Here is a 26,648-nt window from a genome sequence, read left to right as displayed (position 1 = left end):
CCCCCTGTGCATCACCGGGTGTGACCCAAAAAGCCAAAAAAAACCCCCCCAAATTAGAGCGATAGCACAGTGAGTAGGGCACTTGTCTTGCACATGATTGACCTGGGTTCTATCCCCAGGACCATATATGCTCCCTCAAGCCCTGCAAGGAGTGATCCCTGAGCACTGAGTATGCATGCCCCCAAACAAAAACAACAAAAACAAGTTAAAAGAATAATATGTCCTATAAGATATTAAATTAATAAAGTGGACTTTTAGTAAAGGATATATAGTTAGCATGATATCTAAAAGAGAAGTTTATTTTTTTGAGTGAATAAAGAACTTTAAATATTTTTATATATATATATTTTTTTTATTAATTTTTTAAATTATTTTTAGTGAAACACCACGAGGTACAGTTGTAGATTTACGATTTTTTGTGCTTGGGTTTCGATTATACAATGATCAAATACCCATCCCTCCACCAGTGCCCATTTTCCACCACCATGGATAATATCCCTCCCACCCCCATCCCTCCCATCTCACCCTGCCTCTGTGGCAGGGCAATCCCTTGTGTTCTCTCTCTCCTTTTGAGTGTTGTGGTCTGCAAAAGAGGCTTTGAGTGGCAAACATGTTCAGTCCATAGTCTACTTTCAACACGCATCTCCCCTCCTAGGAGGATCCTCCAAACACCCTTTATTTGGTGCTCCCGTCTCTGAGCTGCCCTTTCCCCTAGAATGCCTGGCTGGCCTCTGAGCTATGGAGTAATCCTCCTGGTGTTGATCTCAGCTATTCTTGAGTATCAATCTCATATTTTGTTTCTTTATATTCCCCAGATGAATGCAATCTTTCTATGTCTATCCCTCTCTTTCTGACTCATTTCGCTTAGCATGATACTTTCCATGTTGTACCACTTGTATATAAATTTCATGACTTCATCTTTTCTAACAGCTACATAGTACTCCATTGTGTAGATGTACCAAAGTTTCTTTAACCAGTCATCTGTTCTTGGGCATTCAGGTTTCTTCCAGGTTCTGGCTATTGTAAAGAGTGCTGCAATGAACAAACAAGTGCAGATATCACTTCGACTATACATTTTTGCCTCTCTGGGATATATTCCCAGGAGTGGTATTGCTGGATCAAATGGGAGCTCAATTTCTAATTTTTTGAGAATCGTTCATACTGTTTTCCAGAAAGGCTGAACCAGTCGACATTCCCACCAACAGTGAAAGAGTGTCCCTTTCTCGCCACATCTGTGCCAGCATCGGTTGCTTTTGTTCTTTTGGATGTGGGCCAATCTCTGAGGTGTGAGATGGTATCTCATTGTGGTTTTGATCTGCATCTCCCTGATAATTAATGATGTAGAGCATTTTCTCATGTGCTTTTTTGCCATTTGGATTTCTTCTTTGAGAAAGTTTCTGTTCATTTCATTGCCCCATTTTTTGATAGGGTTGGATGTTTTCTTCTTGTGGAGTTCAACCAGTATTTTGTATATCCTTGATATCAACCCCTTGTCAGATGTGTGTTCGGCGAATATCCTTTCCCATTCTATAGACTGTCTTTGTATTTTGGTCACTGTTTCTTTTGAGGTGCAGAAGCTTCATAGTTTAAGATAGGCTCATTTATCTATCTCTGTTTTCACTTGCTCGGCCAGTGGCATGGCATCTTTGAAGATACCATTAGCTTCAATGTCATGGAGAACTTTAAACATTTTAAGCTAATCTTCTCACCTACTACTCTTCCAGATTATGGATTACTTACCAAAGCACAATTACAATTAGGCAAAAGAAAACACTTCATAAAACTGTTAATAGTTTTTAAAATTTAAATTTTACTATGGAAAAGAATATAAAGGATTGTCAAGTAGAAAAATATCAAATAAATTGCACTCCTTTAGAGATTAAAAAAAAGGCTATCTGGGGCGCTGGAGCCATAGCACAGCGGGTAGGGCGCTTGCCTTGCACGCGGCCGATCCAGGTTCGATTCCCAGCATCCCATATGGTCCCCCGAGCACTGCCAGGGGTAATTCCTGAGTGCAGAGCCAGGAGTAACCCCTGTGCATCGCCGGGTGTGACCCAAAAAGGAAAAAAAAAAAGGCTATCTGTATAAGAAAGGCCACAAGAAACACCAAGATAGAAAAATAAATAATAATTCACTTCTCATTTTATTGAAATTTCAATGTGGGAGGCAAAGAACTTGAAGAATGATACTGAACAGTTATTCTGCCACTTTCTCAAGAAGCCCAGAATCAGATGTAGAAACAAAAGCTATTTCTGGGTGAGAGAGAGAATACAGAGGTGAAGGCACTCAAATATGGCTGACCCTTTTTCAATCTCTGGCACCACATATGGTTCCCCAGAACCACTAGGAGTGATTCCAGAGCAGAGAGACAGGAATAAGTAAGCACTGAGCTCTGCTGGGTGTGGCCCAACCCACTGTCTTACCTGTCAAAAAAGCACATTTCTACATAGGTGATAAAATTTCATAGAATTATGCACACACAGGTGCAAATACATGTGAAGTCTGATGAAATTCAACTAAAGCCTGTACCTTAATGACAGGAAAATGACACTGGTGCACTGAACTGATACACCAGTGTCATTTTCCTGATCTGATAATATTCTGCAATAATATAAGATACTATCAGGGGGCAAACTGGGAGAAAAGTAGAGGAAGGAAATTTAGCAACTTTAGCAATTTCTTGGAAGTCACACTGTTCTAAACCCCAAAGTTATTTTAAAAAATACTGTAGGAGTTCTGTAGTGATGAACTGGGTGGGGTGGGGGTGGGGGAGGTGCATGAAGAACTGATGTAAATTTTTCAAAAGTCTATCCTGTGCATTTTAACCATACTATAAATTTTTTTTTCTTTTACTCCTTTGTTCAAATCTTTCAAAGGTTGCCCACTGACTAATGAATTAAATATTGATTCCTTTGTCTGGAATATAAAGCCCTGTACAGGTCCTTTCCCTTTCTGATTTTTCCATTTGGGGTAGGGTAGGGGCTCAGAGACTCAAAGAGCCTCAAAGCCTATTCTAGGCCAACCAGGCCATGAATTCAATGCAAGGGCATGACAGTGCAATGCTTCCTGGGCTTGTAGTGCCAGGGATTGCCTACACCACCCAGAAATGCTAAGGTCCTTCAGGGCCCCACCCAGGGAGCTTGGGGGCCTTCAGGCCTACACGTACTAGTGCTGAAGGGACCCCGTGGTGCTGCGAGTCAAACCCCAGATAGGTGCATGCTAGGCATGCCACTGTACTCTCTTCTGACCTGCTCTCTATTTAATGTCTTAAAGCTATTTAGTACAAGGTATTTTTAGACATTGGTCCTGGATATCAGAGATGAAACAGTAAGTCCCTTTAGGTGAAAGATAAGCCAGAAGCCCTTTGCAAGAGGAGCATACCAGGCAACCAGGCAGGAAAAACAAATACCTGGAGGTAGGCCTCTTGCCCTGATTCAAGTTAAAAAACAAACAAACCCAACTCAACCAAACCAAAACAACAACCCAGCAGAGCTAAACAAAAGGAAGCAAATAAAGAAGTAATGGGAATTGGGGGAAAGACACAGATTATACAGCAGCCTTTGGGCCATTGTGAAAGCTTTAACTTTTTCTCTAAATGAGAAAAGAAATCCTAAGCAAAGGAGCAGCATGAACTGACTTGCAAGTGGTAGTTTGACTCCAACAATCTCCCCACACTAGTCCATCCTTGAGTTCAAACTAAAACTGTCTTGCAATTTCCCAGCTCGCTAACTTCATACTTGTGTTTTGCCTGAAATCCACGCCCTTCACCCACAGAGTCTGTCTCGCCTACTAACTGTACTCACTGTCGAAAAAGCAGACTATCCCAATTTCTGGATTCCTTCCAGCTGGCAACATCTTTCCTTCCTTCCTTTGATCCCAGTGTAGTACCCCTTTCCATATTTTAAGTTGGACAATGAGTCTTGTGATATCTGACCTTTTTTGACTTCTAAATTTTGGTCATATTCATCACTATTACTATAATCTTAGAAAAGACACAAACTATCTCATCTATCTTATACTTCTTTGTGTACTTAAAGTAGGCAGCCAGAAGTTATGCTGGCAACAGACACTCAATAATCTTTTGAAACTATAAATTAAAAAAAAAAACTATAATGATGGTTGAAATATCACACTTTCAGAGTTTGAAGCACTGAAGAAACAGCTTTAGGGCAGAAAGCTGAGAGGTGAGGTGATTTTGAATAGGATCTTTACTCATACAAAGACCACCAGTGTGAAAGTATGTGTGTGATGGGAAGCCAGACAGCAGTCCTGTCAAGTCAGGGGAAGTGTAGAGGGAGAAGTGATCAGGGCTTCCTTATTTCCAAAAGTTTATGAGATTTATCTCAAATAGGCTCTACAGTCTTATGAAGAGGGAAGAGTCAAAGGGAAATAAAACCAGCTTTTATAATGCACATCTTTTTCTTCACTGCCAGTGTCATAAATCTTTAATGGTCATCACGCTCACCTGACATCTTCTAAAATGGCTGAAATTCATCTATGAAAGGAAAATATTTTGCATGGCAATTATCACTGTCACTGTCCTCCCGTTGTTCATCGACTTGCTCGAGCAGGCCCAGTAATGTCTCCATTGTGACAATTGTTACTGTGTTTGGCATATTGAATACATCATGGGTAGTTTGCCAGGTTTTGCCGTGTGGGTGAGATACTTTTGGTGGCTCTCCGAGAGGGGTGGAGGAATCGAACTTGGGTTGGCTATGTTGGCCGCTTGCAAGGCAAACACCCTACCCGCTGTACTATTGCTCCAGCCCATGGCAATTATAACCACAAAAATTTAAAGATCAAAAAAAAAATCACTGAAAGTGTGTAACCTTCAGAAAAGGAATACCACCAGTTAGAAGCAGTACAAAAACGTGGGACCAATAACTTTCTTACCTAACTATCTTCTATTTTTATTACTCCAAAGTTAGGTATTACAATCTACATTCTACAGACAGAAAATGAAAGGCAGAGAGATAATATAAGCTGTTCCAAAATTATTATGTGCTAGAACTGGAGCATGAATCCAGGTCTGTCTATCTCTAAAAGCCAGGATCTTTACAAGCTACTTTAAAAGTACATATAATTAAATAATTGGGTATGAATATATCAGTTCTTCCAGTGTGATCAAATAGAGTATGAGAAGACTTGTATTTGTGTATCTTAAACATGTTGGAAGGGAGAGAAAAGGTCGAGGGACTTAAGAGATAATCAAATTACTCAATAAAAGTGAGATTAGTAACCCTGGGGTGGAAAATAAAGAAACTTGTGTTGAACTATTTTTGACAAGCAGTAAATAATAGACAACAAAACTCTCCAAGAATGAGGAAGTTTGGAAGGTAGTTTGAAAGGTAGTATTCTCAAGGAAGCTAATTTCTTTCAAATAAGCTTATTCTTTGATTGACTGAGTTGTACTGAAAATAATGTGGTCTGTAAATGTAAATATATATATATATATAAAATAAACTATATTCAAACTAAAATATCTCCTCAAAACAAAAATTATACAGAGACCAGAGAAATAGTAGTGGGGGGAGGGGGAAGGCACCTGCCTTGCATGTAGCTGACTCAAGTTTAGTCCTGGGCACCACATATGATTTCTTGAATCTTGCCAGAAGTGGTTTCTGATCACAGAGATAGGAGAAAGCCCTGAGCATCTCTGAGTGTGGCCCAAAAGCTAAAAATTAAAAAAATTATACAAGTGTAAAACTACTTTTTGCACTTGTTTATATGTAGCACTGTCCTCCCCTTTTTCATCAATTTGCTGGAGTGGGCACCAGCAACAACTCTATTGTGAGACTTGTTACTGTTTTTGGCATATCAAATTCGCCATGGGGAGCTTGCCAAGCTCTGCCATGTGGGCAAGATACTCTCAGTAGCTTCCCGGGCTCTCCGAAAGGGGTGGAGGAATTGAACCTGGGTCAGCCTTGTGCAAGGCAAATGCCCTATCCACTGTGCTATTGCTCCAGCCCACTTGTTTATATGAGAGATGATAAAAAGAAAAACATTTTTGTTACTTCATCTCTTGAAAATAATACTAAATATAAGATGACACTGGTATTACCATCTGCAAATATTGGTATGAGTAAAAATATTTTATATTTATATTTATAGAGCTGGATTCTTAATTTAATTCTAGTGCCAGAGAGATAATACAGAGGTAAAATTGGCTTTGTATGCAGCAAACTCAGTTCAATCTCAGGTACCACATATGATTCACTCATGAACAGCACTAGGGTAGAGCCAGGAATAGCTTCTGAGCAATACCAGGTGTGGTCCCCAATCCCCATGTTCCCCCCACCCCAAACTCAGAATTTAATTCCAAACTGAAATTGATCCTGTACAGCAGCCTCAAGCAACACTGTACTACAGAAGTAGCACATAATTTGGTGACAGAACTCTGGGATCCTGGACAATTTAATCTCCGGAACTGTAGTTTTCTCATCTGTAAAATGAGAATTTATTTGCCTGTGCTGCAGACTGCCACATGGAATTTAAAATGATGTACTTAAAATGTAGGGGAGAAAAGTGACCACAAAAAATTGGTTATTACTGCTGTTTCTGAAAATAAAGTTATGCATTTTTTAGCAAGGGTAGTGAATAAGAAAGTATGAATGGCTGGGATGTGGCTCAGCAATAAAGCACATGCCTTGCATGTGATACGCCAAGTAAATTTATACATGGTTATTAAAAATTCATGACTGATCCATGGAAGATAATTTTAAGTAGAAAAGATGTGGCTTAAAAGTTAATTATTAAATGAATTTCACTTATTTCCAACATTTAGCATTGTGTTTGATATATAATGGGGACTAAGTAAGCAGCGACTGAATATATTTTACATATTTTATATAAAGGAAAGCTCAACCCGCTCCCCTCCAAGGGGCCTCGGCAAGGAACAGCCAGGCGCGGGGGCAGAAGACTGCACTGTTCTCCTCCGGGAGCTGGATTTTTATTGCCCCGACCAGGGCTCCGGCAACCAAAGACCTCCAGGACCAGCCACCACCATGCTGAGACCACTCTCTGCACACATGAAGGTACTGGCAGAGGGACAAAGCCATGCGGGTTCCGGGGCCGAGATCTCCAAGCCTACTCGGACTGGAGTTGAGCATCTTCCACCCAGATCCTCCAAATCCCAGTAGGCGGGGGTCACACCCACCACCTGGCCCCCTGGCGCCGTGTAATCCCATCAACGGCCAAGACTCAGAGACTATAAAATCCAGCTCCCGGAACCGCGCGGCCGCATCAGGACATCTTTTTATGACATCTTATTATCTCATTCCTACTTTGGACAAACTTGCAGGCTATCGAATGTAGCCTGCCCACAGGGCAGAGTCTGGCAAACTCCCCATGGCATACCAAATATGCCAAATACCAGTAACAATGATGGGTCTCATTCTCCTAAAGAACCTTGAATACAATCACAGGGCTAGGATGAAAGAGACGTTACTGGGGCCTGCTCGAGGCAATCGACGAATTTTATATAAAGCATATTAATGTTCATACCTAACATGATGATCTTAAATTTGCTAAGACTCATATTTTACTTGATTTTTTTATAGGGACCATTCCCAGTGATGTTCAGCTCATCAGCTCACAAATGGTGATTTTCTTACTATAAAATCAGGGTTTTAATGGAAGTTTTGAAGGATGGGGGAAGGGGTAGAGAAAGACATGCTTAAGAGAACACGGGCTTCTCCAGAATGCAGAGAGAGTCCCAGTACACATCTCAAGAGCGGAGATGCAGGTGACACATGTGATTAGGCATCACATGCACTTCAAAGTAGCACATGTGCTCAGGCAGCATATGCGCCATAAACGGTGATTCTTGAGGACAGTCACACCTGGCAGTACTTTAGGACACCAGTCCACACAGGGCACTGGGGGAAGACAGGGATGTCAGGATTGAACTCAGGGCCTTGACCATAAAGTAGGCATATGCTCTGTCACTTGGCATATCTTCCCAACACACTGTAGCACTGTAGCACTGTCCTCCCATTGTTCATCAATTTGCTTGAGCGGGCACCAGTATCGTCTTCATTGTGAGATTTGTTGTTACTGTTTTTGGCATATTGAATATGCCACGGGGAGCTTGCCAGGCTCTGCCGTGCGGGCGGGATACTCTTGGTAGCTTGCAGGGCTCTCAAAGGAATCAAACCCGGGTCGGCCTCGTGCAAGGCAAATGCCCTACCTGCTGTGCTACCGCTTCAGCCCTAGGCATAATTTATTAAGGAAAATACATCCCCAACACAATTTATTGATTTTTTAAAGATAACCAATATTACTACGATTTTTCAAAAATTCAGTCTATTAAAAAAAGAAATCTCGATATGGGCTGAGAATGATAGTACAGCAGGTTGGACATCTGCCTGGTACAAGGCAGACCCAGGTTCAACAAATAGTCCCCCAAGCACTGCCAGAAGTGATCCCTGACAACAGAGTCAAGAGGAAGTTTTGAGCACCACCAGATGTGGCCCCCAAACAAACAAACAAAAAAACCCTAAAAACATTACCAAGAAATTTCTATAATATAAATATTGCCATAATAAAGACAACATACATAATGGCACAATAAGATAAAGTATTAACATTATATTTATAATACAATAAGAATCAATAATCACAAAGTGACAATAAATCCTCAATTGTGTTTGTAAATTATTTGACATGGCACAGATCCATACAGCAAAAGATTACTAATCAAAATTAAAAATAGGATACCTAAAGGTGCTATTAACATTCTTAACTGGAAAAATAAACTAGATTATAAGTCTGAAATAAAATATTTTATTACAAGAAGTAGAGAGTAATGTAATAATTTTAAATGGGTTTAAAATATGAAAATGAGTATCAGTCAGCTGTTCTAAGAAAAGCCTGATGTGACAGACAAAAATTATGAAAACAAAGTGTTACAAACTACATTTTCAGCAGTCTTTTAAAGCCATTAGAATATGTCCTATTGATTGAATAACTACATGGAAGAAAATGTCTTAATACATTTTATTCCTATGGTATAGTTTATTAGTATAATAAACAACTTCTTTCAAACAAGAAGTTGAAAACATCAAATGTAACTATGTAATTATTGAGAAATATCAAAAATTACACTTTTGAAAATCCAGACTAGCATATAATAAAATATCTCTTGTCTTATGCAGTGTTTTCCTTCCCAAAGTTAACTTCTGCTGAAGTAGTTAGTCAAGAGAGGACCAAGTCAAGATCTAATGCTAAGATAAAGGAATGAAAAATACATATGGTGTGTGCAGTGAAGGGCAAAATGCTAAGTGACAATGCCCTGAAGGAAAATCACGAAGGAGAGAAAAGAATCAAAAAAGAAGGTATTGTGGCTAGTGATACTAGAGTAATCAAGCAAGATTAATTTGAAGTCTAGTCCCTCCTAGAAGAAATATTCTCACTGCCATCCTTTACAAATTTCATGATCAAGGATTCCCTTCTTGGCCCCGAAGGAGTACAAAGTTTAAATCATTCCCTGGCATGTGGCTCCTGATAGCACCCTGGGTCAAACCCCGGCACTCTGAGCACCACCAGGCATGCCCCCTAAACACAGAGCCAGGTGTAGCCCCTGAACACTGCAAGATGTGGCCCAAAAACAGAAACAAAAAAGAAGAATCCCCATCTCTTGCTGAGATTTGGCTTTAATTACATTGCCCAGTACCTCCAAACTGAGTGAATTCTGAAGTTATTAAAAAAATTTTTTTAAATATGTGCTACAGGGTTCAGAAACAGGTCATTAGTATTCAAGAGGGAACCCCTGTGTTATATAAAGAACAAGGAGAATTCACTAACAAAAACATAGTGAATAGGCTACAAGACAAGGGAAGAGAACTATATAAAGGATAAAAAAATATGTGATGACCTGTTGAAACTCTGAAGGAAAATATCTTTATGTTAGCAAGGTATAAGCAAAAGAGCTCAAAAATTCAGGTAGTGTGTTAGTTAAATCACAAGCTATATCATTTAAGAAGTGGCCAAAAAAGGAAGATTGTGATACCAGGAAAGAGATGAAAAACCAGGGGAACAGATAGCACAGTGGGTAGGGCAATTGCCATGCAGGAAGCTGACCCAGATTCAAATCCACATACCTGAGGAGGTCCCCTAAGCCCCTACAGGAGTGATCCCTGAGTACAGAGCCAGGAGTATGCCCTGTGCAGAGCCAAGTTTGGCCAAAAACTGAGAGGGGAGGAGAGAGAGAGAGAGAGAGAGACAGACAGACAGACAGACAGACACACACACACACAGAGACACGGAGAGAGACAGGGATGCATAATCATGCCAATGTTTTCAATTTGGGAGCGAGGTTTGGAGGTTTATTTATTTTTTTTTTAAAAATTGTGTGGTCATGAAGAAATGCTCTTCAATACTAATCATCAGGGAGATGCAGATCAAAACAAGAATGAAAAATCATCTCACACCACAGAGTCTGGTAAACATCCAAAAGAACAAAAGCAATCAGTGCTGGCATGGATGTGGGGAGAAAGGGACTCTCCTTCATTGTTGGTGGAAATGCAGACTGGTTCAGTCAAATTAGAAATTGAGCTTCCATATGACCCAGCAATACCACTTCTGGGAATATACCCTGGGGGCCGAAAAACATCAGAAACACCATCTGTGCTCCTATGTTCATTGCAGCACTATTCACCACAGTGAGAACCTGGAAAGAACCTGAGTGCCCAAGAACAGATGAATGGATACAGAAAGTATGGCACATCTTCACAATGGAATACTATGCAGCTGTTAGGAAAAATGAAGTCATAAAATTTGCTTATAAATGGATGTACATGGAGAGTATCATGCTGAGTGAAATGAGTCAGAAGGAGAGGGACAGATATAGATAGAATGACTGTATTAATTGTGGTATATAAATATGTATAGTAGAAGACTAATATAACAGGGGCTACGAGGACTGGTCAATGGTTGGAATCAACCACAAGTGTGTGGGGCAGAGGGTAGGTAAGATAGAGAAGATACCTGTATGACAATAATAACTGGGAATGATCATGCTGAACAAGATCTGGGGGTTAGAACCTGGGGACACTGGTCCTAGAAAATGTACACTGGTGGAGGGATGGGTGTTGATATACTGTGTGATTGAAATCTAATCAGGAACAGCTTTGTAAGGTCTAACTCACAGTGTCACTGTCACTGTCCTCCCTTTGTTCACCGATTTGCTCGAGTGGACCCAGTAACGTCTCCGTTGTGAGACTTGTTGTTACTGTGTTTGGCACATCCCATCACGGGGAGCTTGCCAGGCTTTGCCGTGAGGGCAAGATACTCTCAGTAGCTTATTGGGCTCTCTGAGAGGGATGGAGGAATCGAATCCAGCTTGGCCGGGCTGGCTGCATGCAAGGCAAATGCCCTACCGCTGTGCTATCACTCCAGCCATCTCACAGTGATTCACTAAAAAAAAAAAAAAAAAAAAAAAAAAAAAAAAGGAGAGAAAACTTTCAGGTTTAGAAAAAATAAGATAAAAAGGAGGCCAGTAGATCTTGAGAGATTCCATTTCAAGAATAAGCAGTAATATTCCTAAAGTTAACTGTTTCAGTCGAGTTTAAAATTCATAAGTTTTAAGACTGAAAGTAGTTGAAAAAGATCTTACAGAGATAGATGGTTTCACTTTTATTCTTAAAAGGCTAAATTTGAAAACAGTATATGAAACTGATCCAAAAGCCATCAGAGGAAAAACAGGTATATACAGTCAATATAACTGATGGTTTCTTTGGAAAATAATTTAAAATTAAGAAAACACAATCAGAAAAGCAATCAACATAAAGTGTAACAGACTCAAAAAATTCATATTTCATGTTTAGTTTGAAAGGGTATCTGTACGCAAGAGCTCCTATTATCACCCTTTTAAAGTTACCCAACATGAAAATTAAAATGGTATTTTCTGGAACTAAAAACATTCAACCTATAAGGCAAGAGAGACAGTTGCCGTGCATGCAGCTGACTCTGGTTCAACTCTCAGTACTGAATATGAATATCCCCCCAAGCACTACCAAGATTGACCCTGAGCACTGAGCCAGGAGTAGGCACTGAGCACCACTAGGTGCCCTGAAAACAAACAAACAAACAAAAAAACACCAAAAAAACCCAGAAAAATAAAACAAATTAAACTTGAGTATCAGGTTATTTAAAAGTTTTTCGAGTAGTGATAGAGATATGGTTCAGGGGTGAGCACTTGCCCTGCATGTGTGCACCCCTAGGTTGAATCCCTGACACTATCTGGCCAGCTGAGCACCTCAGTGTGCAACCCTCAAGCACCCAGGTTGGGGGAGCCCCTGTGTATGGCACAAAAACAAAAATACTTAGTTTATTACTAGAGTTTATTCTAAAATCTGTTTTCCTCCTCACTTTGAATAATTTTTTTTAAAAAGGTGGTTAAAATTTATTTTTACTTTATTATGAAACATAAAGACATGTAAAACTAAAAAGGACAATATGATAAATGCAAAAACCAACTTTATAAAATTCTATTCCTTCGCTACAATTTTTGAAGAAATTAAACATCAGACACAATTGAGATTTGACAGATTGCATTCTCCCCAATTCCCCCAGGCAGTGCTATCATGAATTTGACATTTATTCCTGTGCATATTACTCATCAGCTTTGAACAGTTTCAAACAACACATAGCATAGTTCTGAAAGTTGTAAATTTTTATATAAATATCATTAAAATATATTGTAATCCCGTTTAGCTTAATTTACTTTTGGGGAGTTTAATCAGAGTTCAAGTGCCTTTGTTTCAACTTTTATATAGCATTCACCCACTGAATGTTCTAGAAGTCATGTTTTCAATCTCCTGTTAGTGTTCACTTAAGTTGTTTCTATATATATATATATTTTTTTTTTTTTGCTATTACAATGTTGTGGGCACCACCATGTGCTTCCATGGGTTGCTCTCCTTAGTACAGTTTCATTCATACCTTCTCATAATATCTGTTTCTATGCTTTCTCTATTGTGATTAATAATTTACCCTGAATAAGCAATGAAAGAGAATTTCCTAGTCCTCCACATTATTATTTAAATATATAGTTACTAAAAACTAAAATAGTAATAATTATTTGCAAATGGATTCATCTTTTGTTTATAACATTTAAAGAAACCTGATTATACATTGGATAAATATAGCCAGCCTTCCATATCTTCAGGTTCCACATCAAAAAATAAATTAACCACAAATTTTTTAAAAAACACAAATTTAAGATAATCACAAATATTTAAAAGGCAATTAGGTGTACTATGTTGCAGGTGCACTGAAGTGTATAGCCCTTTTTTGGTCATTATTTCCTGAACAATACAGTGTAACAATCATCTGCATTGCATTGTATTAGATACTATAAGTTATCTAGAGGGCTGGAGCAACAGCACAACAGGTAGGGTGTTTGCCTTGCACGCGGCTGACACGGCCGACCCGAGTTCGATTCCACCACCCCTCTCGGAGAGCCCTGCAAGCTACCGAGAGTATCTTGCCACACGGCAAAGCCTGGCAAGCTACCTGTGACATAGTTGATATGCCAAACACAGTAACAAGTCTCACAATGTTACTGGGCCCGCTCGAGCAAATCGATGAACAACAGGAGGACAGTGACAGTGACAGTCAATACAATATAATAAAATGCTTTGTGAAAAAGAAAAACAGATCAATGGAACATCAATAGAGAGCCCAGAAAGAAACCCACAGATCAGTTTACAGGGATACAGTCAACTAAACTTTAATAAAGGGGTGAAATGTTATTCAATACAGGATAGTCTTTTCAACAAATAGTGTTGGAACAACTGGATATCTACATGTAAGAACATGAATCTAAACAAAGGCCTTAACTTTACACAAAAAGCTGATTCAAACTTTGAAAAGAATTATTTATTCATGACCACAGATACAGAACCCCTGATTCCAGGAAAGTGGCACAGGTAGTGAGCGGTACTTTTTTAATCCTCTAAATTCCCACATAAAAGAGCCAATTCAACTAAAAAGCAAAATGAAAAATCCATAAATTGTTTATAAACTAATTGGACAAGATTTAAAACCAGAAAATTGGCACCAGGGAGATAGCTCAAAGGGCTGAAGCACAGGGCTTGCATGCATAAGGCCTTGAGTTCAATCCCCAGCAATGCATGGTACCCAGATCACCACCTGGTACAGCCCTGGAGGCTTCTGAGCACCACTCTGGGATGCTACACTTAAAGCAGGTAAATCTTAAGCAGAAAAAAAAGAATGGAAAAGGAACATGAAAATTATAATCTACGTAAGCAAAATATTGAAGTGTTTTAAATAATTTAGAATTATAGCAGTGGAACATGCACATTTATATGAGAAATACTATATGGATATATAAGAAAGTGATTGAAAGTAACGACAGTGCTCACTTTGGGGGACCATAAAGGGGTTCATATAATCCTGACAAAATATATAACTGTTTCCAGTGTTCGATAACAGTAAGGTTCCAGGGATATTTCATTATATAATATATTAATTTGGGGCAGATTTCTTTATGAATTTCTGACAAGAGATTTGTTTTTAAAAAACTATATTGTTATGTAGTTGACTAATACAGTACATGTATTTTATTTATTTGGAAAAGATGTTTGATATTATTACTTAAGTTAAATGTACTTAGAATGTTTTTTAAATACTTTTTTTTTTTAACTTTTTGGGTCACACCTAGTGATGCAGAGAGGTTATACCTGGCTCTGCATATCAGGGGACCATATAGGATGCTGGGGATCGAACCTGGGTCAGCCACTTGTACGGCAAACATCCTACTTGCTGTGCTACTACTCCAGCCCCTTATCAAATTATACTATATTAGAAGTTGGTTACATTTTTACTTTTTCATCAGTTACTGTTTCTATAAATCATTGCAAAAGCATACTTTTTTAATTCTTATGGGATAAATTTATTTTTATAACTTTCTATTTCCATAGTCTTGATATCAGTCTTTTAGATTTAATAACATTCTATGTCTGTCCCTCTTCTTCTGATTCATTTCACTCAGCATGACACTCTCCACGTCCATCCATCAATAAGTGAATTTCATGACTTCATTTTTTCCTGGTGGCTGTGTAGTATTCCACTGTCTAGATGTACAACAGTTTGTTTAACCAGTCATCTGTTCTCAGGCACTAAGGTTGTTTCCAGATTCTGGCTATTGAAAATAGTGCTGCAATAAACATAGAAGTGCAGATGGCATTTCTGCTGTGTGCCTTGTGCCCCTGGGATATATTTCCAAAATTGTTATTGTTGGGTCAAATGGAAGCTCAATTTCTAGTTTTCTGAGGAATGCTCATATTGTTTTCCAAAAAGATTGGACAAGTTGGCATTCCCACAAGCAATGGTCCAGAGTCCCTTTCTCTCCATATCTGTGCCAGCACGGGTTGTTCTTCTTCTTTTTGATGTGCACCAGTCTCTATGGTGTGAGACAATATCTCATGGTTGTTTAAATTTACATCTTCCTAATGGATAACTACATAGACCATTTTTCATGTGCCATTTAGCCATTTGTATTTCAGGGGATTGGTCCATGGTTTGGATGAATGGATCAAAAAGCTGTGGTATATAAACACAAAGGAATAGTATTCAGCACAAAGAAAGAACAAAATAATACAATTTGACACAACATGGATAGCTCTAGAAGATATTATGCTGAGTGAAGTCAGTCAGAAAAGGATAACCAGAAAGGGATAAATATAGAATTATCTCTTTCATATGTGGGACTTGAAGATACACAGCAAGGTGGCAAGAAAGGGACAAAGGCAACACAATAGGAGAACTGATCCACACAACTGAGTTGGGGGAAAAGGACTGAAAGGGAAGGGTATTGGGGCGTGGAGGGGAATACACTGGTGAGGAATGTGGTGTTGGAATTATGTGCCTGAGAAACCATCATTAACAGTATTGTAAACCACAGAGCCTCAATCAATTTTGAAAAGGAGGGATGTTTTCTGAGTAAAATATTTTTAAAGTACCACTCTACTAAAAAGCCATTATGAAATTAAAACAGCTGAAAAGTTAAAATGCTTGTTCAAGTACAAAGAAAAGTAAGAGTACCTTGTGTTGTCATGAAATTTTTGACAAAGCAAATAAAATTAAATAGCTTTAGAATGATGGCAATATCATTCCAAAAGGAAGTATAAATAGCTATTGGATGTAAGTGAAAATAGTACCATATTATATGCAACAATCCAAACATGCATCATCAAAACTATATTTAACGTGATTTCTGACAGTTTTCCTTTTCTTTATGTAATCAATTGGTATTTATCAAAAGATTTTCCTCTAGACTACATAACTCTCTCTGCTTTGTGCTTTTAATTAAGATATGCACTGTTGTTTAGAGCTCTGTGGTGTGAAATTAGATCAGCATTTTTCTAATATCCATAAAATAAATTTAAAATATGTTCCTCCTCTGAAAGACAGATAATTCAGTCACAGAGAGATTATTTCTATGTTTCTTTTGTTTTCTTTTTGTGGGGGACTGCTTGGTAAGCCAATTTTCTACTTACAATCTACTGTTAAAACTCTCATTTGGTTCAATATGTGGGCTTTATCCTTTCCATGGTCAGTTATGCAAAAAAAGACGGCTTTTTTTTACCCCCCAGTTTCCTGTAAAGCAGTCCTTCTCAACTTGGGATGCACATGAGAATCACCTAGGGAACCTGATGCCTCCTCCCCCTCTAGAAATTCTGATGTAACTGGTCTGGGTAGGCCCCTTTGTAAAGCTCTGCAGGTGATTTTAATGTGTTGCCAAGGCTAAGAATCACTATTCTATGATCTTACTACTGTTCAAATAAAAGGTTAGGTGATTGAACTTGAATAGGAAATGACTTTTAAAAAATCCTATCGCTTAATAATTGTAAACAGTTTTTTTTCTATATGACTCATACTATTTTTATAGTTTGAATTTTGGATTTATAAGTATATTCTATTTTTTATTCTGACGACCAGCTTAAGAAGTCTAATAATGGTCTCCAGTGAAAAAAGATGAGATATGCCCTCACTATTACTTTTATAGAATAGTAGTCTTATTTTTTCACATTAAAATTTTTTTTCAAAATTTCAGTCATCCTGATTTCAATCCTGTCTTAGGATTAAAATACATCATTTAAAGTTAGACTAATGATTTTAGTTCAAGTTATTTTTTTAATGTGCTACAATTCATAGTTGAAGTATGTGTTTTAACAACACAAAAATAAACAATTCCCTAGACATATCTTTCAAAACACATTATCTTTCATTTACTAAGTTAACCTGTGAATCTGAAAAGAAAAACCTTTATAATTTTTTCAACAGTTTAATTATGACAAAAGGAATGAAAGGGCAAAAGCCAGTTTTCAAGACAAAAATCGGCTAAAAAATTCTGGACTAAATATCTTACTGCATCGGCATCAAAAATGGATGACAATAAGCCATATAAATAACTACTGGTGAAATAAGAACAGTGGTAAAGTCTTGGAAACTTTGATGAGGGTGCAATAATTTTGTACAACAATGTCACAAATGTTAACACTACTGCAAGCATGCTGAACTATAATAAAAATTTTTAATTTTTAAAAATTGTTACTGTGTTTGGCATATTGAATATGTCACGGGTAGCTTGCCAGGCTTTGCCGTGCGGGCGAGATACTCTCAGTAGCTTGCCAAGCTCTCCAAGAGGGGCAGAGGAATTGAACTAGGGTCAGTCGTGTTGGCCACATGAGATAAAAGACCATGTGACAATATATAAAACTCTGAAAATCTACCTACTTACATAAAATGGAAGCTCTTCCAAAATCTATCTACTTATATAAAATGGAAGCTCTTCCAATATGCAAATAATGAAAAATGATTCAAGGTAAAATGAATATTCTTTTGGTTCACTTTTTGGATACCCAGCTGTATCCAAGGCTAACTCATGGCTCTGCATTCAGGGATGAATACAGGGAGGCTTGGGGGAATGATATAGGATACGAGGGATCAAAGAACCCAGGTTGGCCACGGCCAAGGCAAGGTCCAACCCACTATACTATCACTCTGACCCAGAAATGAGTATTCCTAAAAGGCAAATACTTGAAAATGGTAACAAACATGAAAAAAAATCTAGTTTTTTAAAAAGGCAGTTAAAGCAGTTTTATGGGTTTGTTAAACAAACATTTAGGTATCAGTTCCTTTCGGTATTGTTTCAAAGTGCAGAAAAAGAAAAAATAAACAGTTACTTCTATGAGCTAATAAAAGCTTGATAAAAAACTTAAAGCATTAAAGGCTTCATATATGCTCAAATAAGTGACTGGGACCTATTTTAATATTCATTCTTTACTATCTAATTTACTATTACCATTGACTCCTAAAGAGCTTACACACATTTTACTCAGAGCATCATTTAATTAATTAAGCATCACAGCACTTATTTGGCAGAACACTAGATGAAGGACAACCATGCGAGCAAGCTGGTTTCCGAAAAGGATTCAGCACAATCAACCATATCCACAAAATAACCAAGCTCATTGAGGTTTCTAATGTTCATTGATTTAAAGAAGGCCTTTGATTCTGTTGAGACGGAAGCAGTCATCTAAGCGCTAGCCAAACAAGGTGTTCAAACTCAATACATCAGGATCCTCCGTGAGCTGTATTACAGATTCACTACCAGGATCTCACCATTCTACAAGGAAGTGATGATCAAGAGAGGGGTTGTCAAGAGAGGGGTTCGGTAGGGTGATACCATTTCACCAAAACTCTTCAGTGCCACCCTCGAGAACGTCATGCAATGACTGGTATGGGACGGAATGGGAGTGAAGATAGCCGGTCGGCAACTACACCACCTCCACTTTGCTGATGACATCATTCTCATAACACCAAACATTAGCTAAGCTGCACAAATGCTGGCCAATTTCAACCCTGAGTGTGGAAAGGTCGGACTACAGCTGAATCTCACGAAGACAACATTTATGAGAAACGGTCTCGTTCCTGACATTCCATTTGCTCTTAATGGAATGAGCATCTCCGAATGCAACAGTTATGTGTACCCAGGTTGAGAAGTCAACGTGACGAATGACCTGGCACCTGAGTTGCGCAGAAGGAAGAGAGTGGCTTGGAACGCCTTCAAAAGGTCGAAGAAATAGCTAAGAGGATGAAGAATCTTCGGCTCTGGGCACATCTCTTTGATTCCACTGTTCTTCCTGCATTAACATACGTCTCAGAGATCTGGGTCATATGAAAACAGGATGAGAACGCTATTCAGGTCTCCCAAAGAGGAATCAAAAGAGCTATGCTTGGAATATCATGCTTCACTCAAGTGAGAGAAAGAATCCAGAGTTCCGACCTCCATCGATGGTCAAGAATCAGGGATGCTGTTTCGTTTGCCAAGGCGTCAAAAATCAGATATGCTGGACACGTAATGTGATTTGAAGACGACCACTGGACTAGAGCTGTTACAAACTGGATTCCATAGGACGTCAAAAGATCACATGGCTGCCCACCTATGAGATGGTCAGACTTCTTCGTCAAGACCCTGATCGATCAGTTTGAGGCTCTTCATGTTCCTAAAATGAACAGATTCCATTGGGCTACACTAGCATGCGACATGGATGAATGGAGACGTTACTGGCGGACAATCGAGAAAATCGATGAGTAATGGGATATCAAGTGATCAAGCACTTATTTGTTTTCATATTTGTCTCCCATGTTTAAATCTTAGTGTTTATTAAGATCCTTAAAGCAGGGATATTTTCTTATAAACCTGGCATGAAATCCAGTGCTTTATCCCAGTCATACTCAGGTAGACATATGGTAAATTCAGGTAGAAATTCTGGCAATGTGTATAGGAATAAAGTGGGAAATAATGAAATAATGAAACAAAATGCAGATCCCGGACGAGACCAGTACAGTCAGTCTCCTGCCCCTGTGCCTGGCTGTTCCTCGCCGGGGTCCCTTGGAGGGGAGCGGGTTGAGCTTTCCTCCCCACCCCGACCAGGGCTCCGGCAGCCGAAGACCTCCAGGACCAGCCACCACCATGCTGAGACCACTCTCCGCACACATGAAGGTACTGGCAGAGGGACAAAGCCACGCGGGTTCCAGGGCCGAGATCTCCAAGCCTACTCGGACTGGGGTCGAGCATCCTCCACCCAGATCCTCCAAATTCCAGTAGGCGGGGTCACACCCACCACCTGGCCCCCTGGAGCCGTGTAATCCCATCAACGGCCAAGACTCAGAGACTACAAAATGCAGATCCTGGAACCGCGCGGCCGCAAATGCGGCCGCGCGACATCTTATCAGAACATCTTTTTAGGATATCTCATTATCTCATTCCTACTCTGGACAAATTGCAGGCTAGCGAATATAGCCTGCCCACAGGGCAGAGTCTGGCAAACTCCCCGTGGCGCACCAAATATGCCAAATACCAGTAACAATGATGGGTCTCATTCTCCTAAAGAGCCTTGAATATAATCTCAGGGCTAGGATGAAAGAGACGTTACTGGGGCCTGCTCGAGGCAATCGACGATTAACAGGATGATGAATGAATGAATGAATGAATGAAATAGTAAGTAAACCACTTGTACAGAATAGAGGTTTGTAAAAAATACAATAGAAAGGTACTTCAAGGGCTCATCAAGATACATATCTCGGCACTAAGGCTGAGTTTTGCTTTAGAACATGTGAGCAAGAAACAGCTAAATTAGATCTGTGCTTCAGACTCTAGACAAGTATGTTTTCTAGTTTCCATGTACCTGGAGGTGACCCATTTTGTTAAACCTATCATTTTTGTTTTCATCTTCCAACCCCCCACTCCCCTCACTGCCCAAGGGCTGGGCCATGCCAGGCTTATGCACTATCACTGAGTTATGCCCTTGAGCATTAAAACTGTCATTTTACTTTATTTTGTTTGTTTAGGAGTAACATCTGGAGTTGCTCAGGGACTATGCTTGGCGCAGGGACCGATGCTCAGAGGACCATGTGATACTGAGAATAAAACCTGAGGTTCTCATATGCAAAGCACATACTGTATCTCTCTTATAGCTATCTCTCTAGTCCCTTAAATATACCATTTTAAAAGCTAGAAAACTAAAGCCAGGCAGTCTACCCAAGGTCACAGACATAGAATTAGTTAAAAGCAGCTAGAAGCTTAAAGAAAGACTTATTAGAGTCACATAATATTTGGCCAAACCAAAAGGCAAACCCAGGTTTGTCCCACTCTGAGGTCCATGAGTAGACAGTACCAAGAGATGTCATGCATCAGCTTTCAGGAAAGATGTCTTTGTTTCATGTTGTACTCCTCTGAATATAGACACCACTAATGGTGGGCTATTTTTCTTTTATATTAAGATTGAACATTTAAACAAACACTATCCTCCCGTTGTTCATCGATTTGCTCAAGCGGGCCCAGTAACGTCTCCATTTTGAGACTTGTTACTGTGTTTGGCATGGCATATTGAATACATCATGGGTAGCTTGTCAGACTTTGCTGTGTGGGTGAGGTACTCTCGGTAGCTTGCCGGGCTCTCCGAGAGTGGCGGAGTAATCGAACCCGGCTCAGCCAGGCTGGCTGCACGCAAGGCAAATGCTCTACCGCTGTGCTATCGAACATTTAACAAAATTATAATTATTTTATTACATTAAGTCACATTGGTGAAGTCTTTTACTCAGCATCTGGACCTAAGATCAATAAATCAATAAAATGGTGGACATGAACGTGAAATTAAATAGGAATAAAATGTGTATAATCTCCAGGCAGCTAGGGGAAGCTCTCCCTCTCACCTCCCGCATTTGGTGAACTTGGGCTCCTCCCCCACCTGGGGAGGCCCAGGCCATGGGCGGATGAAGGAAGAAACGAGGGCCAGACTGGTAGATGATCAGTTGCTGTTTATTCCATTCTCCCCACATGCCTGTTCCAGTCTCACTGAGCCCCTCATTCTAGTCTCACACTGCCCATCATTCCCATCTCCTCCTGTCTCTTCTGCTCATCTCTCCACGCTCCCACTTGCAGCCTGGTCTCTTGTCTCTCCCCATGCCTGCTCCTGCATTCTTCCCTTACATTCTTCTCTCTCTGCCCCCCTTGCTAGTCTCTCCACACTCCATCCTGCTGCCCTGGTCTCTCTCTCATCTCTCTCCAACTCTCTGTTTGGAGTATAGTCACCACACCCTGTCCTGCAGCAAAATCAACATATCAAAAGCCCTTCTTCTACTCAAGGGCAAAATACCACGTGGGGTGTATCTGCTCTCCTCAGTCCTATAATTTTAATTAACATCTTAACTCTACTTCTTAATATTAGTTATTTTGTATGGACATAGCAAGAGATATATTGAGCTTGTAGGGTGGCTCTACAGGCGACATCTCGTCACAGACTCAGACAACAGTGCTCAGGCCGGATTAATCATTCTTAAACCTACTAGGGTCTGAATTTAGTTATTGCTTTTTGAATCATGACAGCATTTGTCCATGACCATGCTCTTAACTTAGAGTTAAGCATATGGCACTTTGGCCAGGCCTATTTCGATCTCAGGGTAGCATATAACTCACAGCTTGCCCTCGCTGGGGAGCCTGCTTTTGGGGTGCTAGAAAGTGAAGGCAACTGAGGCTTAGGTCAAGAAAACAGATGACCTGGAGGTAATATTATCTGAAGTCAATTAACTCCCAAGTTACAAAAGCTTAGCATTAACTGTCTTCTTGTGCCCATACAAAAAGGACATTACTCTGAATTAACTATGCAAAGCACTTAAGGAGAAGAGAAAAACAATATTTACAAGTTAACAGAGCTCGAGCGGGCCAAGTAACGTCTCCACTGGAGACTTTGTTGTTACTGTGTCTGGCATATCGAATACTCTCGGTAGCTTGCGGGGATCTCCGAGAGGGGCGGAGGAATCGAACTCGGGTCGGCCATGTTGGCTGCGTGCAAGGCAAACGCCCTACCCGCTGTGCTATCGCTCCAACAGAGCACAAAGAAAAAAGTTACAAGTAAACAGAGGAATGGGAGCACTGTGATGGGAGTAACCCAATAAACCTAAGCTCCCTGTGGCAAGGCAGAAAGGACAAACCAATGTTATCCTACAAAAAAAAGCACTTTCTTGGCATCACAAAATCTTACATGAAACATTGCAAGTATTTTAATTGTTGCCACAAAACTGAAAAAATTCTGAAAGGAAACTAAAAATTATTCAGTCTTTGAACAGTCTAAAGGGTCATAAAGCCAGGCGAATTAGGAAAGAATAGAGAAAACATAAACTTATTAAATTATATCAGAATAGTAACTTTAAGAATCTCTAAATCTAAGAATAACAAATTTAGGGAAAAGGAAGAAACATTACTTTAGGCCACTCAGCAGCTGAATCTTGAATGTGGGGAGGGAAGGAGGGAGTGAAATGGGGGAAGGAGGGAGGAGGTAAGGAAAGAAAAAGGAGGGAAGGAAGGAACTATTTTATTCAAGTGAAGGCTTTTCTAAAACAGAAGGAATTGTTTTTAAGTTATAAAAGATAGATTTTCATACTCAAAGTACTGGTATAAGCTGAAAGTACACATGAATTCAAAATGATGAAGGATGACAAAAACAGAGTCAGAAATAAATAAGGTAATATTTTTTGTTTTGGTTCCTTTGGTTGAGCCTTTTGATAATTCTTGCCCTAGCCATGGGTCTTCTCCAAAAGAGACATTGGACTAATGTTTATTAACTGATTAAGTGAAATTTGGAGAATGTGATTAATAGCATAGATTTGATAGGCATGAAATCCTATACAAACAGTAATGATAATACTAACAATGATAACAGTAAGATTCACATAGCCATCACTGACTGGGAGTTTACTTTATGAAGGTAAAGCTCTAAGTACATGCATTAATCCATTTGCCTCTCTTCGTTAATTTTACTATTCAAATACTAAATTCATACGAAATAAAAGCTAATAACCTTAGTAAGTACAGAGAGCTAGGTAGTAGCAGGCTGGATTTGAACGCAGAGCCTGTGCTTATTTTCGACAGGCTGTCTCCCAGATGGACCTCTGCAGGCCTTGGGGCCTTCCTAGTGATACCCTGCCAATCAGGATGGCAGTTCAGAGCTTGGGTCCTACAGTGCTGGGGACCAGCAAAACCATCTTAATGTTGTTCAAGGGTATCCAGGGCCTACCTAGTGATGCTCAGGAGGTCATGTGGTGCTGGTGCTGGGGCTTAAACCTGGGTCAGGCACATACCCCTGTACTATCTCTCCAGTCTGGAGGCCTGTGCTCTTAATCACTATGCTATCCAAGCCAGTCATAGAATTGTTGGTGTGGCCTATAGATATAACACTTTTAAGAAATCCATTTCATATGGAATTTACCTGCTTGAATATTTAGAAAAAAATTCTAGGTTTTTAAAAATTATTCACATTTATTTTACAATAGAAAACTAGTGATTTTATTTGTCCTTGAATAAAATCTACTTGCTTTAGATTTACCTCCAGTCTTCCTTGAGCATAACCCAGGAGCAGAAGATTCGCTCTGTCCTGCTCAGAAGAAACGGGGGCCCAAGGCCAAGCATCATCACTCATGAGTGGCCACCAGCAAACCACCATATCCTGAGCACAGTTGACTGCAAGATGACGCTTTGTTGTTCTGTTTACTGGGCCAGGTATTTCACAATAGGAAATCTAACAGTAAAGAAAAGAAGCACGTCATAATTTTTAAAGAGGTGAAATCCTAAAAGTATTATGAAAATCAAAGCACTGGTAAATGTAGATAAATGCAATAAATATGTATATTAAATATGTGCTTAAGAAGGCATCAGAATTTCCCAAACTCTTTTGACACATATATAAAAAAGACATATGTTCAATATTCTCCCCCATTTTAAGCAGAGGGTAGGAAAAGAAGAAACGTGTGTTAGGGAGAGACTAGATGTAGCAATCCCAATCAATAACACACTATACAGCATGGCTGCTGGACAGAAACCATGGCTCCAACCTACACACAGAATTTAAGATTGACTGTATTAAATGACAAGTTCAGTACTGCTGACCAAGAGTGTCTGACTACGGTTTAAGACATAACACGTTAACAATGACTGACAACAATAAAAGGAAAAACAACTTGAGGCAAACATCACTTTAAAAATATAGGAGACATATACATATATTCTGCATAAAGGGATAAGCCACAGCATCATGCGTAAAAGTTTATGCAGCTTTTGAGAATTATGCTTCTCTTTCTTAGGGAGGATTTGTAGAATTTATTATTCAAACTATGTTATTTTGGAACATGGTTATTTGAAAACATAAGCACGGCACCATCTGGGTGACACATGCCAAGGAAATATAGATTGCACCGTATTTCTGCTTAAGGAATTAATGGAAGGTTGATAGCTTGGAAGAAAAAAAAAACTATCTTGCCATTGCTGGTCAGCAATAATCGAACCACTTTCTGGGGATTAAGCGCATGGCTAAGCCTACTGGACCAGACACTAGCAAAGGGCAGGGGGTCTTCTTATCAGAGAAATGCTTCTGGAGCCAGTCTCACTACATGACAGATTGCTTTCATATTCCTGTCTGCAAGGCAACAAAGGATGGCAGTAATGCGATAATGCCAGAGTGCAATGGGTGTTAAGAACCCGTTGCATTTATGTATTGTATTTAGTAAATAATCAGGCTCATCCAAATTGTGATCTCACCACTCAACCAAGACCATTAAAATCAAGGTTAATGCTTTAATAATCCTCTGCTATTTTTTTAATATGGTCAAAAGGAACCCTTTTCTATTTGCATGGCCATAATATTATTGACCTCTTCATCCTCTGAATGCACATCAAAAGGAACTGAAATCAAAGTAATTACCAGTGTTGTTCTCTCATGGTAAACATTTAACTCCTTGCACTGTCCCTTCACTGTCAAATAAATTGAATTTGATTTTTAAAATGTAGACAGAAAAACTTGTTAAAGGTCAACAGTTTCAGGATATTTACCCTGTAATTTTCTTTACCAAAATTATTTCAATCTGAAAGAATTACATTATGGTACAGCTGTGAAGAAAAGCAGAGTTAAAACATTATATTATTTCCTTGTTTTAAAATACAAAAAATGGTCAATGACAGGCAATATAGATAGACTATATACTTTGAAGTTAAAATTTTTATATGTAATTCCCATTATTTTAATTCGTTTTATTTGAGAGAAATGCCACAGTAGACTTAATACCAAGTCCTTTGAATTACATATACATTATTTTAATGTCCTACTTGCCATGTAAATGTATTATGAATTCCTAGCTAAAGAAATAAATGTAAAACAAAAAACTGGCACATTTAATAATCACATAATTCACATCATGGATGTTATCTGAAATTTCATGTTTCCTGTGAGTTGTAATGACATCAGAATCTATCCATGATGGCCAAATAAAATGATCAAGTATTGTAAAATATTCTTCCAATGGGCAAATGGCAGTGTTTACTAGGATTTAAATGTCTATATTTTAAATAATGAACCAGAAAATGAAATTCATGGGCTGCCAGAGGGAAGCAAGATACTTCTGTAATGTAGAAAAATGCTATGGACTGAAATGGGTTCTTTGTGAAGGGACTATAATGCAATAAGAATTACACTTGCTACTCAAGTTAATATCAATTATTAGGTGTGATTTTCATAATCAAAATAATCATGTATCTTTTTATTTTGAAAATTGTTACTTTTCTTTTA

The 26,648-nt window shown here is 39.1% G+C and overlaps 1 protein-coding gene across 1 annotated transcript in view; it reads right to left on the bottom strand.

Annotated features, from left to right (window-relative positions):
* The window catches only part of WDPCP (WD repeat containing planar cell polarity effector), a 377,262-nt gene that overhangs the window by 220,213 nt on the left and 130,401 nt on the right, over positions 1-26,648 (bottom strand). The window contains exon 9 of the mRNA XM_056127073.1: positions 24,417-24,608. Coding sequence (XP_055983048.1) covers positions 24,417-24,608 — 192 coding nt within the window. The remainder of the gene's footprint in view (positions 1-24,416; positions 24,609-26,648) is intronic.

This window comes from Sorex fumeus, unplaced genomic scaffold (genome assembly GCF_029834395.1).
Source record: "Sorex fumeus unplaced genomic scaffold, SorFum_2.1 ptg000006l, whole genome shotgun sequence".
NCBI classification, from domain to species: Eukaryota; Metazoa; Chordata; class Mammalia; order Eulipotyphla; family Soricidae; genus Sorex; species Sorex fumeus.
The sequence above is the reverse complement of the archived record's forward strand: the minus strand, read 5'-3'. Positions and strand labels throughout refer to the sequence as shown.